The following is a 13,396-nucleotide window of genomic DNA, read 5'->3' as shown; positions in this document are numbered from 1 at the left end:
ACAATGAGTGGTGAAACATTAACTTTTATTTCTTTATAGTTGCACTGTGGTCATAAAGACAGGTTGATTTTATCTAAAATGTTCAGATATTCAAACGAGTTTCCAATTTCCATTCTTCAGAAGGTTCCCAGGATCTTTGGAAGGAAAAATGCCCACAGCATCACATATCCTCCACTGTGAACTTTCATACTTTTCTACATATTTTTATGTAATGTTTATTACTTGAAAGCTTTGCCTTAGTCTCATATGACCAAAACACAGATTTCCATTTAAAGTCCAAGTGCCTCTGGCTTTACTCTTTTATGATTGTGATGGTAGGGTGGAAAATATGTTTTTCTGGCATGCAGACCAGAGAAGCTGTTGTTATAGAGCAGGGATCTGGAACCTGCCACTCAGGAGCCCAGTGTGGGTCCTTAACCCTCCACAGTAGCTCTTCATAGCTGATCAAAACAACAGATGGAACAAAACAATGTTTTTAATTATGAAGTGATGAAAGGGTTCATTTTAAATAGGTTTTTTATGTATTTTGATGCAGTGCTTTACTAATGTACTTAAGCCATTCTGGTTCTTTTTCTATGGATTTGGTCAGCTTATATAATGTGTGCTGGAAACACATCATTTAAATCTGTAACCCAAAAATCTTAGAAATTTAAATTGAAAATAAACTGTAAATTAACAACAATTAGTTTCAATTGTTAGGGTTACCAATAACTGCCTCCTTGTAATTTCATAAAAAACAATAATTAACTCTCATTCGTTTTTTTCTCCAGTGGATACATATCCTCAACTCAAGTTTTTTTTTTTATGGATGTTGCCTTTTCACTGAGGGTGCTAACAAGCCTGCATCAGAATTAAAATATGTTTGGCAAAATTTTAAGTAAAAATACATTAATAAAATTAAGGCATGAAATTTACTCACATTCTGTTATTCTTTTAAATGTATTGAACATATCCATACACTACCCCCAAAGTAATAAAACATTGTTATAAATCTTTACAGCAATGATGGCTCGGTTTGCTAATGTGACTGCAAATAGTTTCCATTTACTTGAAGGAACATGACTATCATGTAGTTTAGCTGGATTTCTCCTGTTTTAACCTCAAATGAAAGCCTGCAGTGAAAGACAGTAACAGTAAGACATGTCAGATTATTCAGTAAAACACGCATATCAAGGAGTGGTGAAACATTAACTTTTATTTCTTTATAGTTGCACTGAGTTTTGCTTAATGGCCTTCCTGTCAGCATTCATACACTCGTACACTCGGTGTCTGTAAAAGAAAAAAGCATTTTAACTTTCTGCTGGTGGAAGAACTCAACTCTGCCTCCTAACGGCTACTGTGACACATCTGTTGGCTGAGAGTGGAAAGGGTTTGCGTAAGACTGGAATCATGCTTGCCTTGACCTTTTCAAAACAGAGTCAAAAAACAACCTTTACATAGTTCCTGAGGGTAAATATGAAAACAAGCAGGAACTTCTACTGTGATTACATAATAAATAGAGGTTTCACCATGTGAGTTATTTCCTGTAACTCCTCAGAAAGTATCCCTGGGCTCCTGGGCCCTTGTGGCCCAAATTGAGTTAGTAGATAGAGTTTATGGTGTTGTGAAAGAAGAACGCTTTCCTGAATGTCTTATAACTCTGTATTCTATCCTCTAGCTGCCCTGAATTACATTGTTTTGATCCAAACTAGTAGAAATACCCTCAAGCTGGTAAACTATGAACTTGCAGGACTTGTAAAAAAGTCCACTGTGCTACTTGACCCTATTCTGTTGTCACTAGTTACAAACACAAACTTCAGTGTATTTTAATTCCATTTATTAGCACAAAGTAGCATGTAATTGTGAAGTGAAAAACAGAGTTCAGTTTTTTTCATTTTTTACAAATAAAAGCAGTATCTGTTTTTGTATATCTGAATTTGCCAGCTGTTACACATCTGAAAACTAGAAGGGAAAAAAAAGTTCATTAAAAAGAGTTCAAACTCATTCAGAGTGTAAGTTGAGTGTTAAAGTTGGGTTTAGATCTGGACTTTGACAGGGCCATTGTAACATATTCAGTACTTTGATCTGAACCTTTCCAGTGCAGCTCTGACTTTATGTTTACTGTAGTTCTGCTGGAAGTTGAACCTTCTCTCTAGTTTCAAGTTTTCTTTGCAACATCTAAATACAGCTTGGGATTGACCTGTATTCAGCTCTGCAGTGAAGATGCTGGCCGCTTAATTCTTTCCTATTGAATATTTATGACTTTATCAGGCATAAATGACGCAAATAAATAAATAAATAGGTCAAACAAAGTGAGCCACAATGTGGACTAATCAAATATAACTTGAAGGATATTTTGTTACATTTTATAAGCAGACTGAAAACGTAAATGTTGGTATTTCTGTGACTCAGTATTTACTGTATTCCACATAGAAACCCAAGTTTTAAAATTTTCATCGCAACTGGGTTGAAGTGTTTTTATTTTTAAGGCACTTAGAGTGGATTTTATTCAGGTGTAGCAGAGTAAAGGGGTTGGCAACAAAATTTGGATGTTTTTTTAAAATTGTTTTGGAAAGAATTACTTCCACTCTACAATGATGCAGCACTTAAAATTGCCCTGCTACAGTAAATCTACATACAAACTTAAATGTGCTGTAAGGAAATAATAAAATATCTAAGAAAAAAAACCTGAGTTGTTTTAGAGTTTGATTCTGCTCATGGAGGCAGTCAGCTGAGCCTCCAGGGCCATCTGGTGGAAGGTCCGGCTGTGTGTCTGCTGCCTGACCCTGTCCCTCAAGTGAAAGGAGGCCTCCGCCAGCCTCTGCGCCTCCTCCTGAATCTGTTCCCTCAGTTTTTGAAGCCTCTCCCTCTTCCTCTCCTTCATGCAGACATAGCTCTCTCTGCTCCTCCTGATGGCCTCCTCCTCTCTCTGGATCTTCTCACTCAGCTGCTGGTGGCAGACCTGTCTGTGCCTGCTCTGTTCTTGTCTCTGAAGAGTGCGGCTCCTGCGCAGCGCTGAGGCGTTCTGGGCGGCTCTCTCCATGCGACGCTGGCTCTGCTGGACCAGGATCTGCTTGTGCGTGAGCTCCTGGACACTCTGCAGCTTGGCCCTCAGCTGTGCTCTTTGGATCTGGACGTCCTGCCGGGCAGCTCGCTCCCGCAGCCGCCTGTGCTGTGCCTCCGCAGCTCGGGCTTGTTTCTCGGAGGAACGCTGCAGCTTCTTCTCCAGCAAGTTCCTCTTCTGCGCTTCATCTTCCTCCATGTTCTGCTCCGCTTGCCTCTTCAGCAAGATGTGATGCAGCATCTCTCTGTGATTCTCCTCTTGCAGCCGTTTCCGCTCCCTCTTCTCCTGCAGCTCTCTGGTCCTCCAGGCCTTCTCCTCCTTCTCTTCTGTCGCTTGCTTCTCCTTCTCAAGCTCCCTTTTCTCTAGCTCCATCTTCTCCCTAAGCAGTCTCTCCTGGTATTTTTTACGCTTCTTTGTCTCCTTCAGAGCAGCCTCCAGCTTCTCTCTGCGTTGTACGTCAACCACTTCCTTCAGCTTTCTCCATTGGTTCTCCTGGAGCAGCATCTCCTGCTGGAGCTGTGCTGCTTTTTCCTGCTCCAGCCGCAACCTCAACCTCCTGCGGGCCTCCAGCTCCTTGTGCCAGTGTTTCATCCTCTGCTTAAGCCTCCTTCTTCTTTCTTTTTCTGCTTGAACCTGTCTGGCCTCCTCCCTCCTGTGGGCCTCCTGCCGTTCCTCTTCCTCCTGCTGACAGAGCTTCAGGCGCTCCTGCTCCTCCTGATGCTTGACAAGCATCAGAGCTGCTATCTTGCGATCCCTCTCTGATACGGTGATGCATGTCTTCCTCTTGATTTCTGAGGTGATCTTCTGCAGTTTCCTCTCAGCAGACGGGGAGTATCTCAGACCTCCCAGACTAAAGCTGCTGATTGTGCTCCTATCTGGGTCTCTCTTTGCAGAAACAGAGGAACTGGATTTTGCTTTGAAGCAAAGGTCTGCATAGACAACTGGCTCTGCTGAGTGATTCTTCACCTTCGGTACAACTTCAGAACTCGAGGTTGCATTACTTCTTGGGCATCTGCTCCTATCGGCTTGTATAATCCTCTCCTGCCCCTTGCTGCACACAGGCATAGGAAAAAGCTTTGATCGTTCCTTCTCGTAGGATTCATGCAGAGTCTTCATGGCCTCATAAGGCGCAGCCTGCTGCCCTGCAATCAGCTTGTTCAGAGATCTAATTAGCAGCTGAACTGGTTTAATACCTGGCTGAGTCCTGGACTCCAGTGAGTGGGGACTTGTTATGACGCAGCTGCTCTTACCAGCTCCAGGTGGTTCAGAGTGGTTCACATCCAGACAGAGAGCAGGTGAACTAGCCTTCAGTTCCTCCATTGTAAAAGGGACTAGACCTCAGTTCCTCCACTGGTTGAAAGTCTCTTCTGCTCAGGAAGGCTGCTGAGCTGAGCGTTTGTCCAGCATATGGAGCTGGTGATCCACAGGTGATCAGGGGATTAGCTGATCACCTGATCTCTCACTGTGTGGGATGGATTTATTATTTTGATAACACCCAGGAGGTGCTACAATGTTGATTAAATATCCAAGGACATTTATAGTTCTAACATAGGTAATCAACTTTTTGGTAGAACAAAGTGGGAATTAATCTCGGTCAATATCCCAGGAAATGTGTTTTTAAATTATGTAACTTGACAAATCTGCATATAAACACTTTACCGGTTACTTTAGTTTCCATGATCTAAAAAAAAATAAATAAATAAAAAAATTCAGAAGAGAAACTGATTGCAATCCGGCAAGGGAAATGTTTGGTTACCATGACAACGGATCAGCAAAATCTAAATAAACACCAGCCGTCTGTCCCATCGGGTTCTCCTTTAGCACCATCTAGTGACTGTAAGCACTGCAATTGAGCTGGATAGGCAACGATGGTTTCTGTAAATAAAAATAAAAAATTTAAAAAAAGCCAGAAAAACAATGCAGACAATCAGACTTCTGTCCTAGAGTGGCCGGGTGGACATGGAAGCTGCTTGAAAAGGTGAGTAACTCAGGATGAATGGCCCAGCATTTTAGCTATTTGGAGAACTTTACCGTAGAATTCTCAAAACATTTTACCTAAGTCATCAAACTTAAATGGTAATCCTGCCAAATACTAGAGAAATTTTAAGTGCACCAGTCCCTCCTGCAACAAAACACCCACATAATATGCTTCTGCTTCAATACATAACTTTTACAATGATGCTCAAAAACTGGCTGGCTTCTCCCTTTTGTCTAGCTAGCTTTAGTAATACTGGACCACAGGATATGGCTATAAAAAAATGAAGGTCCTTGTTCCTTTGAATGGACTAATGACTTCTTATTTGCTGAGCCGGCTCATTATGACAGGCCATTACTATGGCGATCTCCAGTAAATGCAGTTTCTCGCATAGATTAATGTGGCCCTTTCAGGCATCAGAACCAGACTTGGAGGTCTAGTATTCTCTTCTAGATATTTTTGTTGATTTATTTTAATTATTTCATATTATATCACAAGGAAGCAGTACATCGCCTTGAAATACTAGGTACATCTCCAGTTAACTCAAACCAAATTGCTTAAAGGCATGCTAATATCCTTTTGTGATTCAGCAAATTAAAAAGAATTCTAGTAATCCTATCAATTGTTAATCAGTTATGATAATCTACTGTCAGTTATGGCACCAACCATAACTGATTGATTCCTGCTGGCCCAAAGTTTGCAACCAGCTTCTGTCTATGAGTAACCAGCAGCCTCTTCCCAGTGTCAGAATTTCACCATGGAAGAAACTGCATTAAGTTTTATGATATGTCTCCTATAGTTGATGTTTGCATAAAATAAGTCAGTAGAGTTTAATTTACAATTTTTATATATGTATATTTATATATTTTTATATACATGTGGTAGATTTCAGCCAGCTGATAAGAGAAAACGTAGATCTTACAAAGTTTGGGTACCCCTGCACTGCACTAGTGTATCTTTTTTAGTCCAACAAAATCGGCATTTTCCTTTTGCTTTTATTCTGAAAGGTTGTGCATGACACTTCACGTCAACTTCCTGTGTTTGTACGCCAGAACTCTGTCTATAGTTTTCTGTCTATAGAATAGTTTTTGTCTGTTTTTAAAATAACTTTGAAGGTATTCTTTTAACAGATTTTTAGAATTTTTGCTCGTGTTTGTGTTTTTTGTACTTCATTCTGTTTGCATTACCATAGTTAAACAAAACCGCTAAAATCAGGTTAACGGCTAACGTTAGCTGAAAGCATCAGCAGTTAACCGATAGCTAGGGTTAGCTTTCATTTAGCACGAATCGAGAGCATTTTTTTCGCAGCTGGTCTTGTGGGTTTATTAATTCTCTAAGGTAAATGACTTTGTCTTAACTTCTTTCTGCAATATTTTTTGTTATGCTATGTTTATAGGTAAACTCTGAACATCTACGACCCTATCGTTACTATAATCATAGTCTGTCTCCAAACTTGCTGAAGGTAACTTTTGATAACTATTTCCAAACGTTCTCCTTTTGCTTTCGCCTTCATGTGGTTGCCCTTTCGTAGAGCCTGTTCTGCAGCAGACTAGAGATGAGAAAGGCCAGAGCGGGCGGTGATGATGAAGCTGTCCGGCAGAACGGGTCGTCCAGCCGGAGGAGAACCGATCAACACCCGGGTGATGGAGAGGACCATGACTCGAGCTCCGGTGGTGTGCAAGACGATGATGATGACAACGATTTGGGCCTCAGGAGAGAAATCCGAAGCAAATACAGGGACCTCATCAACTCAGTTCAACGTGAGTTGTTACTGAGAGGCAGCCTTAACTATTTAACAAAGCCTTAAGGCGCTCATAGACCTTTCTTTCTGTTACAGAAAACAGAGAAGACATGCTGAGTCCTTCCAACAACAAGCTCACAGAAGTCTTAGAAGAGGCAAATAAACTTTTCAAAGATGGTATGTGAGAAATAACGAGGTATTTTTGATTAGGAGCTGCAACTTAGTGGCAATGTAATTTCTCCACCAGAGTTGAATGTTAAAAAGCAAAAGCACTTAAAGAATTTTTAATATAACCAGCATAATTTGAAGATTGAAAATGTTTTCATATGCTGAAATTCTGGGGTAATCTATGCACATCAGTTTAAAAATAGTTTTTTGTCTCTTCAATATTTTTAATATTTTATGTGTGGTATATTACCATGAAACTGGTCACTCAAATTAAAAGTTTCTCTGACTTCTCTAGTGGTTAGAGTAAATATCATGTAATTGACGTGTAATGATTCTGTATTTATCACAGAGGTTAAGTTCATTATTGAAAAATCATATTTTCACAATAGAGGCTTAGCATTAAAAGATCTTCTCTGGCTTTTTTTAATTTTTATTTTTTTTAGAAATGTTACTGTAAACACTGCGATTAAAAATATTGTTAAATTTTGAGGATTACAGGTATGTTTTTTTTGTGGTATTTTGATGTTTGAAATTGTTATCTAAGAGACTATTTAGTTAATTTTTTTTAAAATCCTCTCATCTTCACATGAACATGGCTTTGTTTCCTCAAAGCTTCTCCAACAAACTCTAGCTTCATTATGAGCAGACACATGAAAAGAAAAAAAAATGCATTTTGAATATTATTAGAAATTTTTCAAGCTGCAACCTGGAACAGCTGATAGTTATGCAACCATGTTAGTTGTTTAATTAGTCTGGAAAACTAACATTACCAGCATCAGAAATTAAACATTTATGTGTATAACCCATACCTAATAGATGCTTTGATAGTTTGATTTTAAAATTATATGTTTAGATTTATACCAGATGTTTTTTTTTTGTCCAGCATACTTTTATCCTTTGGATTAATTGCTCTGATGTGACTTTGCTCTCTGACAGTTCGACAGGCAAGAGAGGCTGCGCTCGATGCTCAGCTTCTTGTTGTGGCCACAGACTTGGGAAAAGAGAAAGCCAGCCAGCTGTTTTCCGAGGGGAGTGCTTTTGATCCCTCTGCTTTCGCTGAACATTTGGTGAGTGTGTTTATATAAACAGTGTACTGGGATCTAGGAGAACTGCAGAATAAACTGAATAGCTATCAATATCAAGTGCAAAGGGCTGCTTGAATGCAATATTTATTTTTTGCCATTCGATTGATTTCTCACTACCTTGATGCCAAAAAAATCATATATACTTAAGTCTTCACAACCTTTTGCTGTGGAGCTCAAACTCGAGTTGTTTTCACTGATCATCCTTGACATGTTTCTCCGGAACTCCTTTTAAGCTACAGAAACATGTCAAGGATGATCAGTGGAAACAGATCAACTTTGAGCTTCTTGGCAGAGACTTTTCTACTTTTAATACATTTGCAAAAATTTCAAAACTTTTTTCCACATTGTCCTTATAAGGTGTGTTTGTAGAATGCTGAGGAAAAATGTTAATTTAATACAATTTGGAATAAGTCTATAATAAAACAAAATGTGGAAAAATTGAAGCGCCGCACACTTTCTGAACGAACTCAAAACTTTGTTGACCAAGAAAGTGGGACCACAACGTAACTGTGGGAGACAAATGAAATAAGAGTGAGGAACATATGAATTAACAGCTTCTGAAATCATTTCAGTGTTTTGTCTTTGGAGTAAATTTTTTATTGTTCATTGAATTGAACTGATGTCACACAACTCCAACAGTTGTCCTTCATGGGTCTCAACCGTCTGGAGGACGAGGACGATGAGCCACCGAACGGCTGTGCCGGCGATGGCTACCTCCCCAAAGACGCCTGGCACCGGCTGGCCAGGAGAGCTGAGTGCTGTTTCAGGACGGCGCCTTCTTTCCACTACATGTGAATCCCAGAGAGCGTAACACACCCACACAGATTTAAAAACCCTCAGGTTTGGCTTACAGTTCTCACATTAGGAAATCAGGAGTGAATACAAAAACTCCATAAAATCTGTGAACATAGAGTAAGTCACCAAAGTCCTGAATTTACCTCTGATTTTAATAATGCTCATGTTAGTCATTGTAGATCAGAGCTTCCACTAAAATGTATTAATTTCCGTATCTGGTATTTGGGCTGATTCCGTTCCGATGATTTCCTGAAGGTAATGCTTGAAGTAGTAATAGTACTCCTAATATTTTCATTTCCTGGATAGATTAGAAGAACAGAAAATCAAGTTTGGAAGAACATTAATGTGTTTTTCAATGGTTCATTCCCTATTTTCTTTGTCTTAAAGGATAACAATAAAAATGTCTTGAATTAATATTGCATTCAGGTAACTTGTAAATTAAATTTTCTATCAGATTGTATCAGACGTTTATTTTACGATACATGTGTGAATCTTCCTGCAAGACAGGAAAGTTTAGCTGTAAATGATTCTCGGTGATCGTACTAAATAGATCTGAACAAACTGGAAGAATTGTGCACATGTGAAGTGATTTCAGTTTCACATGTCAAATGATTTGAGTCCCAGAATGAATAGAAAAATGGGCAAATGATTTTTAAAGTTACGAAGCAAATGGCTGGCAAAAAACTCAGCTTCAAGTGATCACTTCCACAAAACAGAACCAGAAAATGAAAAATTTAGTTAATTCTCATTAATTATTACCAATTTCCAACTTTAATAAAAAGCTAAATTTTTGACCAAAGGTGCCACAAACCTGGGTTTAATACATTCAGTACATTCAGACATTTCTGCATGAATTTATTAAAACAGAAAAATCTTTTTTTAGGAAAAATATTTCAGGACTGTCTTCAGTCACATCTACTAACACGAGAATGAGTTAGTGGTTTAAAAAAGGATCAAACACTTGAGTTCTTGAAATATCTGATCTGAATAGTTTTTTTTTATTTGTAATTTTTCTCTTTAATTTGTAAACATTATTACTTAGAATAGAACCTCAAAACACTGACTTTATATTAATGTTTTCAACAGGATGGGATCTTTCTACACTGAGCCGCCGCCTCCAAAGCAGAGAATAGAGCGGCAAAGGAAAGCACCAAGCAAAGAAGCCAAGAGGATAATGCCCACTCAGGTAGCTCCAAGCTGCACCATCATGGCTGCAGTTTGATACAAACATCTGAGCTGATATTGGCAAACACTTTGAATTATGAGGATTTTTTCTCTGCAATTAAACTTCCTTTTGTATATGCATTTACCAGTCTGCTAATGAGCTTTAAAAGTAATTTAATCAGATTTTTCTATTTCAGAATATCTTATGTTTTACTCTGGCTACTTTATTCTTATAAAGTATCCATCCATTTTCTTCTGCTTTATCTGGGGGCGGGTTGCCGGGGTAGCGGCTTTAGAAGGCAGAGAGTTATTCTTACATCTTTTACAAATTTAAGCCCAGCCAACGTAGCTGAATTTTCAAAGGGGCATATTTTCTTCAAATATTTACTTTTATTTTAGAATTTAGAGCTTACTCGCAAATTACAAAATGATTGACGTGTGACGGCTAATAAAATCATGTTGCATTTTAGCTAAAGAAAATGGAAGAATCTCATCAAGAAGCTACAGAGAAAGAGGTTGAAAGAATCCTGGGATATCTGAAGCGTTATTATGAAGTTGACCGTAAGTTGGAAATCATCTTTACTGATATTTGCTATGAGAATGTACAAATATTAGGGTACAGAGAGGAAGAGACCGACCCTCTGCAGTCGCATCACTAATTTCCAGCTCCATGTTTTCTTTTTTTTCTATGAAGAAACATATTTTTTGGGGGATAAGTTGTCAACCTAATATCTTCCAAAGCTTTTCTTTTTCTTTTCTTTTTTTTGACGCAATTTAAAACCAAATTTAAGAAGCAAAGTATTGAGCAAGGGATTTCCATGAGCATTAGTAAATTGTGGCTGTTGTGTTCAAACATGAGTTACAGTTGAGAAGCTACATGAAGAGTAGATAGCTCTGCCAGATCTGTTGTACAAACTTAAAGTAGTGAGATCATCTTGGCATGTGACATTTTCTATTCAAATATTACAGTAACATTTGCAAACTTTATTTATAGGGCAAGTTTCAGGTGTCGTCAACCTCTGCTGTAACTTTTCATGTTTTTTTGTTATAGAAAACATAAAACGTAATAATAAAAAACATCTTCTAATAAATAAGAGATTGGGTTGTAAATAATTGTTTCCAGCTGCCACTTTTATGATTTCTGGGTTGTGTTTGACCAGCCATTGAAGAATGTTTGTACCCTGTCTGAAACACTTCAGTGTCTTGAATTATTTTCATAATTACTGTGTGTTTTCTTCAATACAGCATCACCAATATCATATTATGAATTTGTCATCGATCCCAACTCGTTTTCACGGACAGTGGAGAACATTTTCCACACGTCTTTTCTCATAAGGGTGAGAAATGTACCGTTTCTTTTAACTGAGTTTTGTCGCCCTCTAGTGACCCTGAGTAAGTATAACATTGTTCCTGTTTTTTTTTCAGGATGGTTTGGCTCGGCTTAAGTTGGATAGTGACAAGTTGCCTTGTATAGGTGAGTGCCTGAAGGTCGTTTTTTTTTTAACAGTTTGATTGTCGAATAACAAGGAAAACTCACAGTATCAAATAATTTTTGACCCTTTTATGTTTTTAATCTTTCAGAACCAGTAGAAGAAGGAGAGGTGGAGGCTGCAGGTTCATTCAGCCGCAAACAGTGCATTGTTTCTATCAGCCCAAAAATATGGAGGGTGAGCAGCTTTTAGCTTCTCTATACTACAAAATGTTCAACTACAGTTTCTGGAAAAACTAAATTTGTTTCGTCATATCCACGAGATGTAATGTATTTTATTACGTTGTGGCAGATCAACAGCAAGTACTAATAATTATGAAGGGGAAAGAGTCATTTAAAATAATTTTTCAGAAATAATATTAAGCCTTATTTACTTTCAGACCCAAAAAATAAAATCCACTGCCACCAATTGCCTTTAGAAGGTATATTATCAACAAATAAAATTCAGTTTAAATCCAGCTGTTCTGTGAATGTGAAGGTAAATGAGCAAACAGTCTCATGAAGACCAAGAAACACAGCTGGCAGATCAGGAAGAAAGTTGCAACTGCAAATCTACCTAGATGTGGCCGATCAAAAAAATATTAAGCAGAATGGCAGCCAAGACTCCAGCTCTTAATCTGGAGGAGCTGCTGGTATCCACAGCTCAGGTGGAAGAATCTATCACTTCTTCACCCAAATAAATCCGTCGTTTTTGTAAGGAATAGCAAACCCATTATTGATAAAAAGCTGTTAAAACGTCCTGATATCAGTCTGTGATGACGCCTGTTGGGGAAATGGCAAACATGTGGAAGAAGATGCTTTGGTCAGATGAGGAGAAAGTCAGATGTTGGCTACATTTGGTAGCCTACATAAAACTAACACTACATGAACTCCCTCAACACACCATCCTCACAGCGACATTTTAGACACAAAAAATTATAGCTGCAAGTTTTGACTGGTGTAACCCTAATACTAATGCACGCCACTCTTATAGATTTTTTTTCTTATATATATATATATATATATATATATATATATATATATATATATATATATATACACACACGCTGTGATATAATGTTGAAATAGCTTATGGGTGTGGATACTTTTGTATGGTAGTTTAATTATTCCTAATGTATCTTTTGTTGTTTTTGTCCTTGTTTCAGGAGCTAATAGATGTTTTTGAAATCAAAGAGACAATAATTCAGCCTCCAGAGATGCAGAGCGAGTGACGATGGCGCTTCCTCCTGTCTCACTAGTTTTAAATAACAGCTTCTTTTTACGTCCGTTTGATCCCAAACACCTTTGTTTGAGTTTCATGGGACCAGATAATCTTTTTACTGTTTTTGTCTGTAAGGTTTTCTGTACATTGGTTTTTTTATTCATGTCGAAAAAATAAATATCTAGGATTTCACAGATGTTTTTTGTGCCACGTCAGAAATTAAACATGATTCACAATATGTGTTTAATTGCTTTGACAATATAATGAGACAGTCTGAAACAGTCCTTCTTGTAACTATTAAGCAATTTAATTAAAAAGAAAGTAACAGATTAATTTAATCTTTAATGTTATTTAATGAAAGATTCAGTGACACAAGTTTTGAATACATCTGACAGACCTCTGTTTAATTTTTTAAAGCTTTTTTCTTGTATTTTCGTCTTATCCACATTATCCTAACCATCTTAAGTCTCTATGCAGTACTCGCACTTTGTTTACACTGTTGTGCTTCATTGAGAAAATATGTAAGCAGCATCCGTGTTGCACGTTTTTGTTAATAAAAAATTGTTTTTGTCAAACAAAAAAATCATTGTTTGCCAAAGCCCTCGTCTTGAGCCGTCAGATTTTATTCCGTTTTAAACAGTGGATACATTCTGACTCCAGCAGCAGAAGCATCCTTTCATTGTCTTCGATCTTTTAAAGAGACAGGCACGTTTCACGCTCCCTCCCATCCCTTCC

General features: G+C 38.0%; 2 protein-coding genes across 3 annotated transcripts; one reads left to right on the top strand and one right to left on the bottom strand.

Moving 5' to 3' along the window:
* Nucleotides 1–1,799: 1,799 nt before the first annotated feature.
* LOC122842928 (coiled-coil domain-containing protein 177) lies at nt 1,800–4,794 on the bottom strand. The gene has a single exon (XM_044137232.1). It carries the CDS (start codon nt 4,361–4,363, stop codon nt 2,678–2,680), a length of 1,686 nt encoding a protein of 561 aa, XP_043993167.1. The 5' UTR covers nt 4,364–4,794; the 3' UTR covers nt 1,800–2,677.
* Nucleotides 4,795–4,927: 133 nt separating this feature from the next.
* Nucleotides 4,928–13,265, top strand: nsmce4a (NSE4 homolog A, SMC5-SMC6 complex component). 2 transcript variants are annotated; one of them, XM_044137234.1, is made up of 11 exons: nt 4,928–5,021; nt 6,550–6,778; nt 6,856–6,936; nt 7,864–7,994; nt 8,652–8,803; nt 9,894–9,993; nt 10,442–10,532; nt 11,217–11,308; nt 11,397–11,445; nt 11,553–11,638; nt 12,606–13,265. In XM_044137234.1, exons 2-11 carry the CDS (start codon nt 6,574–6,576, stop codon nt 12,669–12,671), a joined length of 1,053 nt encoding a protein of 350 aa, XP_043993169.1. In that variant the 5' UTR covers nt 4,928–5,021; nt 6,550–6,573; the 3' UTR covers nt 12,672–13,265. The 2 variants fall into 2 exon arrangements, with proteins under 2 accessions (XP_043993169.1, XP_043993168.1); XM_044137233.1 differs by lacking the exon at nt 4,928–5,021 and adding an exon at nt 6,043–6,356.
* Nucleotides 13,266–13,396: the final 131 nt, after the last annotated feature.

This window comes from Gambusia affinis, linkage group LG13, assembly GCF_019740435.1.
Source record: "Gambusia affinis linkage group LG13, SWU_Gaff_1.0, whole genome shotgun sequence".
Lineage (NCBI taxonomy): Eukaryota > Metazoa > Chordata > Actinopteri > Cyprinodontiformes > Poeciliidae > Gambusia > Gambusia affinis.
This window is presented reverse-complemented; position numbering and strand designations above follow the sequence as displayed.

Excerpts from the sequence above, each read along its gene's own strand:
- LOC122842928 (XM_044137232.1), bottom strand. The coding sequence starts at position 4,363 with ATGGAGGAACTGAAGGCTAGTTCACCTGCTCTCTGTCTGGATGTGAAC.
- nsmce4a (XM_044137234.1), top strand. The coding sequence starts at position 6,574 with ATGAGAAAGGCCAGAGCGGGCGGTGATGATGAAGCTGTCCGGCAGAAC. Across the intron at positions 10,533-11,216 it reads GCGTTATTATGAAGTTGACC|CATCACCAATATCATATTAT; the intron begins GTAAGTTGGAAA and ends TCTTCAATACAG. Across the intron at positions 11,639-12,605 it reads TCAGCCCAAAAATATGGAGG|GAGCTAATAGATGTTTTTGA; the intron begins GTGAGCAGCTTT and ends TCCTTGTTTCAG.